At 40.5% G+C, this 12528-nt stretch overlaps 1 protein-coding gene across 2 annotated transcripts; it reads right to left on the bottom strand.

The window, feature by feature from the left end:
• Positions 1-1534: 1534 nt before the first annotated feature.
• Positions 1535-10884, bottom strand: ERI1 (exoribonuclease 1). 2 transcript variants are annotated; one of them, XM_053370932.1, is made up of 7 exons: positions 10646-10884; positions 8549-8723; positions 6775-6985; positions 5711-5794; positions 4710-4819; positions 3644-3758; positions 1535-2778 (listed from the first exon to the last, which is right to left on the bottom strand). In XM_053370932.1, exons 2-7 carry the CDS (start codon positions 8671-8673, stop codon positions 2539-2541), a joined length of 885 nt encoding a protein of 294 aa, XP_053226907.1. In that variant the 5' UTR covers positions 8674-8723; positions 10646-10884; the 3' UTR covers positions 1535-2538. The 2 variants fall into 2 exon arrangements, with proteins under 2 accessions (XP_053226907.1, XP_053226908.1); XM_053370933.1 differs by lacking the exon at positions 10646-10884 and adding an exon at positions 10124-10143.
• Between the last annotated feature and the right edge of the window lie 1644 nt (positions 10885-12528).

Raw genomic sequence — 12528 nt, 5'->3', positions numbered from 1 at the left:
AAAGCTAGGAAGAGGGCAATGGCTGGCTGGGGCACGAAACAGGAACACTGAACTATATTTTGTTGCTGGTCCCCCTTCTTATGCCTAATAGCCAATTTGTCTATCTCTCCCATGAATAGCCATTTAACCTAGAGGGCATCACCACATTTTGTGGCATGAAATGTAATGTGAAGAGAAATATTTGCTGCAGCAATAGCAGACAAGCTTCTTTGAATCAATATATCAACATCAAAAGTCAATAGCTGGTAGTGTGATGCATCTTTAGTTATTTTAGGGCTTGAGATGGGTTTTTATTTTATCGGCTTACCAATGTCAGTGTTAGCTATCATATTTGATCTGCAACTCAAGGTAACATACGCCTCTCATGAAGTGGACAGCAAACCAGGACAGCTTATGCCATAATAAAATGGGTTAGTCTTTAAGGTGCCACAAGACTCTGTTGTCTATGAATTCATAGCAGATGATGAGTACCATATTTTTTCGTGTATTAGATGAGTTTTTTTGACTCAAAAATCATGTAAAAAACCCGTAGGTTGGTGGGCGCGCAACTCCACCCCATGCTGCTGCGGGAGGTGCGCGCTCTAGGGAGCGTTTCCCGCAGCAGTGTGGAAGGGAATCTGCGCACAGCCAGACAGCTGGTTGGCGGCCCGCACCCCGTTTCCCACCCACAGTGGCGTGGGAGGGAACGGCTGCCCACTGTGCCAACCCTCAGCAACGGCCCTGCTGGGGTGATGATACACATGCAATTACCCCTAAAAAAGCTCAACAACTTTGGGCCAGCTCCCCTCATTTTCTTTAAATTTAGCCCCCCAAGATATGGGACGCCTTATACATGGGGGCGTCTTATACATGGGAAAATACGGTATTTATGGTATTACTGTGACTATGATTTAGCTTAAGAGTTTATTTGAGGACTATTATATATTTTGCACAATGAGTTATAGCCCAGTAATATTTTGTACAGGATATGCATTATCTTTTGTTTTGGCGTACAGTAATCCTGTAACTTATGCACATTTAACTTGGGCACATTCAGCTTTATGTGTTTAGTAATCAATCGCTCACTAGTTAGCTAGCTAGCAGGCAGAAAGGTGCGGGCATCAAGGAAAAGACTTTGGCAATCCCATCTGCCATTGAACCCATTGTTTTTTTACTACACACAATCTTTGCTTTAGACATTATCCCTGGAATGTGACCCCCATGTAAGCTGCGGGCTTACTGTATTTTATTGCTTTGGATGGTCTTTCTAATTTTTTTGAAGTGTTAAATAAATACCATAGATTGTTAAACTTTATTGTGAGTTTATCTACACGTAGAACCAAAAACCCAGTGCAGGGGAATGGATAAGTGTTGGGAACTGAAGACATGGGTTTGAATTCATGCTCAGCCCTGAAGAGCCTTATGAAATCTGAGCTACTCAAACACTCTTTCTGGGTTGTTTTGAAGATAAAATAGAGTAACGTGCATATAAGCAAATCAGAGCTACTTGAGAAGGGGAGGATAGTTCAAAAGACAAGCATCCACTCATCAACACAAAAAAGATGTGCACTTTTATGTAATATTTTATGTACCAATAGAAACTTGACTTGTATTTATTATGTCAACATCAAAACAAAGCTTTATACACTTTGCAGGCTGTTTGGCATAGTTACATATGTAAGAGTTTGTCTTTGGTCATAGAAATAAACTTATGCAATAATCACATCAAATCCAGATCTTATTAAAATGTTGTGGAAATAAGCTTCTCCACTGATCCTTTTACAACAGAGGTAGAGTGGTCGAGTAATCAAACCAAACTATTTGATTCATAATGGAAGGAAGAAAAATAAACAGAAACCTATTCCAGCCAAAATCAAGCCCTTTCTAGTTCCACTTATTTAAATGGGAGAGCATAAAGCACATGCTAAAGTCAACAATTTAAGGTGTCTAAAAAGTGCTTAATTTTGGCCAATTAAAGGCCTAAACATTTCTGAATACGAAAAAGAAAAACGTTTGTTATTACTGTATGAAATTGCTATTAGTTGGGCTAAAGCCAGGGAAACTTAAAAACTGAATCTCCCTCTCCTGGAGCAAGACTTGCAAAAATTAACAGGTAAGTTTTGAAATATGAGCAGAAGGTAAAGTCGATTTGGCCACTGTTTCACAAAGTCAAGCAGACCCTTGTATGCTACAAAAGAAAAGAGATACAGCACATTCAATGGTGTTGTTCAACAGTGTTGCAATTACCTATTTCATATTGAAGGAGAAAAGAACGGTATTACACCTGTGGACTCAATTCTATGCTTCTAGTTTTGACTTTACATTTTACAGAAAGCCATCTTAACTACCTGGATATTTTATACCAAACCTAGCACAACGAACCGAGGCGGCCATAAAAACAACCCAACATTAACACCAGTGGTTTTGTGACAAATTGTAAATTCCAGTGAGTTGTTAAACTGGGAAACAGATACCAGTTTTTAAGCTCCTTGGAAGTCTTTTGAAGTCCTAGCGTTCTTGGGTATGGTCCTCAACGTAATGTAACTCAATGTTTAATTTTTATCGTAAACTTGGCATTAGTGGTACAGGAGCTCCCTCTATTGGGACAGTGGAGGAGACAGTCAGTAACAGCCCACCATGCAATCTTTCATTCACCCGAAGCTCACAGCCATCTTGAAGCATACGTATTGCTATGCGTGCAATGTTCTTAGAGTCATCAAGCCCACTGTGAGGCCGTCCGTCATAGTCCATTCCCAGCTTTTCAAGCATGGTTGAAAGTCTAATTTGGTTTCTTGGAACCTGATAAAGAAAATAAGAGATACTAAAGCAGGAGGAGGTGGGAAAGAGAACCAATATATATACACCCACCTACATTATTATTGTTGTTGTTGCTGTTATTAAATTGTTCAGTTGCCTAATGCCACAATACAAACAAACAAAGGGTTATATGCAACTAAATTCTATTGATAGTAGACCAACTGAAGATAATAGGCCTAAATCAGCCATATGCATTCATTTCAATGGGTCTACTCTGGGTATGACAAATATCAATACAACCCAAAATAACGAAGATTATACCCTTCTCAACCAATTTAGAAGAGCTAAAGGCACAGTAGGCAACAGTTACAGGCTGGGTTGCCGTTTGCTAACGGTTTGGCCAGAGGTATACCTCACCTGGAACAGAGCTTTGATTAAACTAAGTTCTAGCCAGCTAGGACTTGATGTATACATTCCCACAAATTTTGAAGCCATGGAGATAGAAATGTGGGGGGTTTTTTTTTGGGGGGGGGATTTGAAATATATGCAACACTTATTTTCTGAGAAAGTAATAAACTTACATTTAGAGCTTAAGAACATAAAATGCTTCCTAGCTATAATACTGAAAAAGGCATATTTTTGTTTTTGCAAAGAGGAAAAAATAAATATTGAAAAGACAAATCATCATCATTACAGGAAACAAGTTATCCCTACAGGGATAACTGTAACAGCAAACCAAAACAAAAAACTAGCAAGGAATGCTCCCTCTTTTAAACAAACATAAACAAATTCTCTGAATGAAAAATGATGTATGTCAGATCATATTGATAATATAAGTCTACAATATACTTAAATTTTAAATACCTAGCACTGAGTTTCAGGCAATGTAAGTGACAGAGACACAAACCTTGTAGAAGTTCCCATAGGATTTGCGAATATTGATCCACTTCTTAGCAAAAGAAGGATATTTCAGACGGCTAATGCGACACTGGATATTCAAAAATTTACTCATATCCCAAGATCTTAAAGAAAGAAAAAATATGCATAGTATCTTAAGAGTGAGTTAGGTGTTCCTTTCATGCTAATAGGACCAACACATGAGGATCTCCCGTGTCTCTGATTACATGAACTTTGGAGGTCATCTTCTGGGCACCTTCAGAGGCTGGACAGGTGGCAACCGGTCTTCTCCCCTTTCGTTTTATAGAAGGTTGGGGAAACCCCTAGAACAGATTTAGTGGGTATGCAGGGAGGAGAGGGGGAGAGTATTCCACTGCACAAGGATAAATCCTTGCACTGGCAAAACTCCTTTTAACCAATGAGTTTTGAGGCCAGGTAAAACCAGTTCTATTTGCCTGATCTTTTAATTTAACAGTGAGATAAAAATTGCATTTATGCGCTGATGTTTTATGTGACTCTGCTGGATTTTTAAAATTTCTGTCACTGTATTAACTAACTTTGTTTTTGTAACTGTGCAATGGTGTTTGACATTACTTTATATAGAATCAGTCTTGCTAGAATTAAAGAGGTGGGACTCAAATAGCAAAATTGCAACTTTTATGCAGAAGAGTTTTTTTGTTTTTTTGCTATACTAATTATGGGTAGGAACATAATTCTGGATATGGATAGGAACATAATGGAGCATGGTTGCGACCAGCACACTAGCTGTAAGAATCACTTGGATTAAATACTTACATATGAATACCAACGTGCTTGAAATAGTTACACATATTATCCCCACTGAATTCAACTTTGTTTGGGAGTCCTTTTACAGAACTATTCATCATGACATGCTATTCAGATAAAAATGCAAAAACAGCTTCAGTTACCTGAATAATTCCAAAGATGCAACATAAAAGAATAGCACAGAGTTAAGATTATCAATTTGGCTTAATTTTTACAATATATGTTTCTTGATTGGAAATTAATGGTTTTGCAATGTTAAAAATATTATTTTTAAGCAACTGAATACATACCCATCAGTTAATATGGAATAGCTATATTTGCTTCCCAGTTCTTTCTGTTTCATCCAGTCCACAGCATGTTGCAGAACCTTTGGAAATTCATCTGCTTTATCTACAAGGTCCTGAAAATATGTAACAACAGCAATGAGCAAAAATAAAAATATTGTACAAGGTATGATCTAAAAAAACATTGTGCAAGAAACTGTGAAAAGCAAGATTAACACAAATTGGGACTTGGATAAGATAAATCTTTAAAAGCTTGCTAGCAAGTCTACAACAGATTTCAAAAAACAAAACAAAAACGTAACTAAAAACGTTATTGTTTTCTATTGCATTTAGTGGATAGTAACTACTTTCAACCACTCCCTGCACAACAGACTGACAACATTAGATGGAGCTGCATTCCTAACACTTATACAGGAAAAACAAACTTTAAATCAATCCATCAACATAATCCCCATAGAATTTAAAATAGTAGCACAATCTGAATATACCTTATAGCTGGAGCAATACATTTCCCTTTTTATCTCCCAGAACAATGCTCTTTAACTTTCTTTTAAACCTCTGTCTGCCTAGAAACCATTATACACCTGCTGATTAACTCTTACTTTGAGGCACAGTCTGGAATATTCTGAACACCATCCAGGGACAGTTTCCAGCACATTGTGTGGGAAAATTCAGAATGATACAATATCATTCAAGCTACCTTTTAGGGAATCCTATCTTCCATCAACGATCTTATTGAGAAAACCCTGATAAGGACCTGAAGGAGCTTTAGGAATCCCAAGAACACAGGTTGAAAATCATGTACACATAATTAATGTACTTGAAATATTGATTTTAGAAATGTTAATCTGGAAACAGGTAAGGAAGGGGGACATTGTTGTCCTAAGCACACTTAATTAATCATCAACATACCCAATAAATATGCTTGGAACTAGGAGCCAAGACTATTATAACAAGCACTTGCTTCATTTACACTCATAACTGTGGTCAGCTGCAGAGAATGTTACCTGAGAGATTCCTGTCAAATTAATGCAGAATTCTGAAAGCTGAGGATTAATCTCTGGTTTCACATACTGTTGAAATGTGTCCTCCTATAATATTAAAACATGGTTCACTTGGCAACAATGCAAAAGAATCACAGAAAATGTATAATGTTTTAGAAGAAAAGAGTAATAATTAAGGTATTAACTAGCATGCAAGCAGTCAACATCCAAGCTTTTTTATATTTGAACACAAGCAGTGAAATGGCAACATTTTATGAAAGAGAAAACCTGACACTCATTTTCTTATGGACAGGGACATTCTCAACAGCCTCCACTTTGGGTATCTTTGCCGGCTGATATGTAGTGCTGAGACCTTTTTAACATACAGTAGCTGTTAAAGAACTATGGACACATCATCAGAGCCACTGAACACTTGTACAGATGTGATTTTTTGCACTATCGAGGACAAACTTACATATGTGTAATGAAGCTCAACAGATCTTTGAAAAATGAAAAGCAGGATGCTGCAGTTTTTAATATAGGAGTGGCAGTGTAATAACGTAACATTTTTCTTGCTGGCTGCTTTTCCACAAAAAAAACCTGAAGGTTCTAGTTACCTTTGTTGCAGGAACAAACATGTGATTACTTTTAAATTACTGTAAAAAGCTTTTAAACTGAAAGCTGAACAAAAACTAAAAGTTATTTTTAAGAGGTTAAACAATATCTGTAAGAAAAGGATATACAGTGGTACCTCGGGTTATCCCTCTGGATACGTACTCTTCGGGTTGCGAATGCGGCAAACCCAGAAGTGTATACTTCCTGTTTTGCCACACGCACATGCGCAGAAGTGATCTGCATGCAGAAGCGATCTGCACGTCACGTGTGTGTGCTGAAATGGTCAATTGCGCCGCGCACGTGCCCAGAAGGGCGCCTCCGGTTACAGAGTTTTTGGGATACGGCCGGGCCTCCGGAACAGATCCCGTCTGTAACCAGAGGTACCACTGTATTGCCCAAATTCTCTTTTACAAAACACACTGTATCTAATGTTTGCTACCCATAAAAAAGTAAGAAGAAACAGGGTCACTTACAATTTCTAATGTCCGAGTGTTTAACAAGACAATAGGAAATTCAATGATTTCATGTGTAGATTCAGGAGGATTTCCTTCTTCACAAGTTGCTTCAAAGTCAATAACACAGATGTAATCATAGTAATTATCTGCATTCATAGTCTGGTTTTGCATTAACTTTTCTTTCTTATAGTAGTTTTTCAGTCTCTTTTTCAAAACATCTTTCACTCCTCTGCCAAAGGAAAAAAATATATCAGTGCTTGACCATCACCTAAGGTTTATTCAGCAAAGTGCTGAGTGTAGAAATGCCATGGTATTTGTAGAATACAAAGTGTAGAAATCTCATGGTCTATTTGTTGGTTGGCTCCCTCTGCAAACTTTAGCCCTGCCTCTTGTAAATGCCAATGCCTAAAAGGTATTACAATGAGCTGTTCTGATCCACAGGCCACACAAAGCAGTTGCTCCTACAGTACAGTCTTCTCTTGAGAAAGGAATAACCACCTTAAAGCAAGTCCAAAAATCTCTCTAGAAGAATCAGAAAAATCGCAAGTCTTAGAAAATGGAAAGACCACCTTATTCAGTTACCCCAGTTCTTTACAAAGGACGTCAGCAGTGAAATGGAAACACTTAAAAAAATAACAATCATTTGATTCATGATTCATATAAGCTTAAGCATATCCAGGCAAGCTGCAGTGATAGATAGATGATAGGACAGGAATTAATCGCAAAACAGGAATAGTACCAATTATGTACACAGCTAAGAAGTTTATTTCAGCTAATCATAGCTCATTAACCAATTTAGGGTTTGGCTATAATGCTAAACCACCAATCCCATCCTAGTGCCCTCCAGATCCTTTGGACAGCCCCCATCAGCTCCAGCTAGCATGGGTAGTATAGTGGAGGAGCATGCAATTCTGAGACTTGTGCCCACAACGGTAAACTGTTTATAATTACATCCTAACCATCCTATTGAGTTTCTTCCTAGCTGTCATTCTCCCTTCAATTCCCTTTTCTTACCAGGTTATCCTTTCAGGAAGGCTATATGAAACTTCTCTTACATGTTCCTTTTGCTGTATAACTGAAGAATATACAGACTTATAACTTATATTGCAAACTCTAGAATTACAAATTATGCAACAAGTCATGTGTTCAGAAATTACATTACCAGTAGCAGCTGTAACTATCAAATCCTCAGTTTCTCCACAAGTCTTCAGTTCCATTCCATTTATAATGTACTCTAAATAACTAACAAATGACAAACTTTCCCTCTAATTTCACTTACTCTTCAGGCTGTAAAAAGCTTGTAGGAATAGGGATGCATAATAGGTGACCATACTGGTCTCATTCCAGCCCTGCTCAGGGTAGTTTTTAATGGTTGATGTTTCGTTTTGTTTTTAAATACAGTTGTACCTCGGAAGTCGAATGGAATCCGTTCTGGAAGTCCATTCAACTTCTGAAATGTTCGGAAACCAAAGCGCGGCCTCTGATTGGCTGCAGGAAGCTCCTACAGCCAATAGGAAGCCCCATCAGATGTTCGGCTTCCAAAAGAACGTTTGAAAACCGAAACACTCACTTCTGGTTTTCGATTGTTTGGGAGCCAGAACGTTCAACTCCCAAGGTGTTCGGGAGCAGAGGTCCGACTGTATTTTGTTAGAAGCCACCCACATTGGCTAGGCCTAGGGCAACCCAGTCAGATGAACGTCATATGAATAATAAAATTATTATTATTACTTACATATGAAATCAGAAATGCATATGTATCCTCAAAAAAGACAAACACCTGACAAATGCCTACCTGGTGTCAAGTTTGAATTCAGCAAGTTTAGCTCTAAGTTCATCTCGGCTCATTCTGTTGATATGGCCATTCGTCAGAGAAATCTCTTTGTAAACTGGGTCGCTGAAGTCACTTGAACCAGACATGGTTTTCTTTTCTTGACAATAAAATATATAATGCCGCTTACTCTGGAAGGCTATGTGATAATGATACAAAACAATCAAGTTTACATCAATCGACCTCAACTTCCAAAGCTTAAAATAAGTATTTTATTCAACACATTCCTGCTGATTTGCTGATCCATATATAAACTAATAAACACTTTTTACCTGATCCAGGGCATTATATAAAGAAAACCCCAGAGTTGTAATAGTCTGGAACCTCTCTCCCCCTCATACATACATAACTTTTGAAATCATTTTTCTTTTATGAAGGAAATGATGGTCAATATTGCTTTGTGGGTCGGATTTAGTCTACCAGTCAATAGTCTGAGATCTGCAGGGGAGTTCTTGCTGATAGTTCCACTGTGGCTGGTGCCACAATATCATAGCAGAACCTTCTTGGTCACAGTACCCAAACTTGCAAATATCAGATAGGCTTAGGATTTAAATATGTAATGTGATGAATTAATATGTTTAATGCCAAATTTGAAAGAAAGAAAGATGATAAGTAATGAAGTTCATCTTATAAGAATATTGGTTTTGGAAAACTGTTAAAATGATATACACTGAAATTCAACCAGGGGGATACGAGGAGGTCACTTAACAATGTTACTAAGATTGGTTTAAATACAGCTGAGATTTATGTTTGTTTGTTTGAAAAATCTTTTGGAAAATTAATAATAAAAATTTGGAAAAAATAATAGAGACCATTCAACAAAATGGGGGGGGGATGCTACCAAAAAAAACACACCTTGCCACACACAAGCAGCACCAGAGTCTACAATTGTAGCCTTTTCAGGTTTTGCCCTCGGGTGGGAAGAGAATTGTGCCCGGGACAGGGAAATGGGAGTCAGCAGACACTCAAGGGATAATTTTCAGAGAAAAAGCTTTATTTCTACCATCCAGGCTTGGTAGAAGGAGCTAGTGTGATAATTTCACAAACAAGCACAAGTTCACAGCCATTTGCACAGAGCATATATCCCCTCCCCTTTCTCCTCCTCCTCCTCAGGAGCCCTGCCCCATGATGAGTTTCCTGAGCATGAACAGAAAGCTCCTGTCTGTGGGACTCTTGGCGCCCTTCCCAGGAAAGGGGGATGAGAAGCCAAGGGGGTTGAGGAGCCTTGTGGTCCAGTGTCCAAGATGTGTTGCAACTAGAGTGAGATAAGACTCAGTTCCCAGGCTTGCTTTATGCTTGGCATTGACAGAGCCTATTCATCAGCCTTTTGGAAGCTCTCTCGTACTGATAAAAGTAACATTTTGCCTATGCAACAGCATCTTGTGAGAAAGCAGAGAAGAGCTGTTTTAGAAGAGAGAAAGGGAATTTTGGACAGTTTGAGGCTTAGGGTGACTTCGGGCCTAGGTGGGGCACCTGTCCTCACCTCCTTCACAATAAACATGCACGCTGCTCCACCCCCTTCACCCCATATTTGTTTACCCTCCAGCCTGACGAGGAGCTCTGGAGAACCCGAAACCTTGCGGGATATGCTGTGGCATTTTGGCGGACTTCATAACGGTGCTGCTCTCACGAGTATTAATGGAAGCGCAACCCTTTCAAACGCGTTGTGGGAGTGGTAGGAGGGGGTTATTGGTTTGTTTTTATTATCTATTTTGTGGGGGGGGGTTTCCTACGGCATTTTAATGTTGCGAACCGCTCTGAGAAGAATAATAAATAATAATAATAATAATAATAATAATAATAATAAAAAAATAAAAATAAAAATAAAAATAAAAATAATGTGAAGCACCACAAATTTGGTGATGGTGATTTGAGACCGTTAAACAGGACCGTTCTCCTCCCCTCCCCCCCCTCGCGCGCGAGCGCCATTCCTCCTTCAAACGGCTAATGCCGCCTCACGTGACTTTCGCCGGGCGCCGCGCGCGAGCTGGACCAATGACGCCACAGTGGGGAGGAGGGAGGGCGATTCCCATTCTGAAGCCTCTCCGCGGCAACGCTCACCCGCAAGCCGGCTTCTGTCACTCCTCCGTTCTCTTCTAGCGCTAGCGGCTGCTGCTACTGCGACGTCGGCACGTTCGCGTTCCGCCGCTCCCTTCTCTTCCGCTGTGGCGCGGGCGGCCGCCAGAAGATCAAAAGCAGCAGCAGCGTCACAAAAGGGGGCGGGATAAGTGACGCAAGCTTGCCGGAGAGCCTCTGCTCGCACGGCTCCGCCCACCTGAACCTGACGATTGACGCGAAGGCGGGACTTAGGATAGGAACGCCCCTCCCCTGATCTTAACAACTCTTAAGACTGAGAGGGCCTGGAGGAGGAAGTGCGCGTGCGCGCCGCCGCTACCGCGCGTCTTTGTCCGGCGCCCCGCCTCTCTTTTCCTCCCGCCCCTTTCAGAACGGAAAGCGCCCGTTTGGCGGCTCCTCCTCCAATCCGCGGCCCGTCTAGTGTCACGTGGAGAACTCCCGCTCTCAGTGTTTAGGCAATGCGCCTCGACGTCAGGGGGCGTGGCCTTCCTCTCAGACTCCCGCTTTGCCCCGCCCTCTGCCCGGGCTGGGATTTAGGGTGGTTGCAGGCAGTTCCCCCGCACAGGGCGCAAAATAATAATTATCAATGACAATATCAATAAAACCAGTATTTATACGAAAATACCCATTAAAATATATACATCGAATATATCTTTATTAATTTTACTTCCTTTCCAAAACTTGGTGCCCAAAATCCTTAATAACAGCAAGTTCAGTCATGCCTAGGGTTACTGAAATATACTCAGAGTCAAGAGTGGATTTCATGCTCTTTATTCAGCTCATAGTAGTGAGGAGGAATGAATGTTCCCCCAGAATGTCTGCTTTATATACATTATTTACACAATGGGCTGCACGTGATTGGCTAATTCCAGGATTCTCCTGTAGGCCAATCAGGTTGTGAATTCACTTTCATCTGGAGCTGGATTGGGTGGCTCCTGAGGACCAATCATACTGCTGCATTGTTCTAGGACCAATCAGACTGCTGCATTCTGAATCCTATTGTTCTAGGACCAATTAGACTGCTGCATTTTGGATCCTATTGTTCTAGGACCAATCAGACTGCTGCATTTTGGATCCTATTGTTCTAGGACCAATCAGACTGCTGCATTTTGGATCCTATTCAACTCAGTACATAACAGTTACAGACACTTCAGGTTGTGTGTTTTCGTGTTGCGCACTGCGCCGAACCCGGAAGTACCGGAATGGCTTACTTTCAGGTTTCGGCGCATGAGCAGAAGCACTAAATTGTGCTTTGCCCATGCACAGAAGCACCGAATTGTGACCCGTGTGTGCGCAGACGCGATGCTGTGGGTTGCGAACGTGCTTCTCGCACGGATCACGTTCACATCCTGAGCGTCCACTGTATGAAGACCAATCAGAACTGTTTGTTTACATTTCTTACGTCATGTCAATACTCCTCTAGTACTGTCATGCTGTCCACGCAAACGGGTTGCTGATCTTTTGTGTACAGTGCTACCTCGGGTTAAGTACTTAATTCGTTCCGGAGGTCGGTACTTAACCTGAAACCGTTGTTAACCTGAAGCACCACTTTAGCTAATGGGGCCTCCTGCTGCTGCTGCGCCGCCGGAGCCCAATTTCTGTTCTTATCCTGAAGCAACGTTCTTAACCTGAAGCACTATTTCTGGGTTAGCCGAGTGTGTAATCTGAAGTGTATGTAACCTGAAGCGTATGTAACCCGAGGTACCACTGTATGGCACTGACTTCTTTTTTATCTCCATTTTTAATAAATGTGGTAATATCAAATATAGTTCTATTTCATCACATTCTCATAATTATAGTAGGGTACAAAGCGAGAATCTGGAAATGTCATCTTTCCTTCTGTAGCTTGTGTCTTTGGTTTTTGCACT

Source organism: Podarcis raffonei, chromosome 17 (assembly GCF_027172205.1).
Source record: "Podarcis raffonei isolate rPodRaf1 chromosome 17, rPodRaf1.pri, whole genome shotgun sequence".
Lineage (NCBI taxonomy): Eukaryota > Metazoa > Chordata > Lepidosauria > Squamata > Lacertidae > Podarcis > Podarcis raffonei.
Note: the sequence above shows the minus strand (reverse complement) of the source record. Positions and strands in the feature narration are given on the sequence as shown.

Excerpts from the sequence above, each read along its gene's own strand:
- ERI1 (XM_053370932.1), bottom strand. The coding sequence starts at position 8,673 with ATGTCTGGTTCAAGTGACTTCAGCGACCCAGTTTACAAAGAGATTTCT. Across the intron at positions 5,795-6,774 it reads ACACTCGGACATTAGAAATT|GAGGACACATTTCAACAGTA; the intron begins GTAAGTGACCCT and ends TTAATATTATAG. Across the intron at positions 2,779-3,643 it reads CCTATGGGAACTTCTACAAG|GTTCCAAGAAACCAAATTAG; the intron begins GTTTGTGTCTCT and ends TTTCTTTATCAG.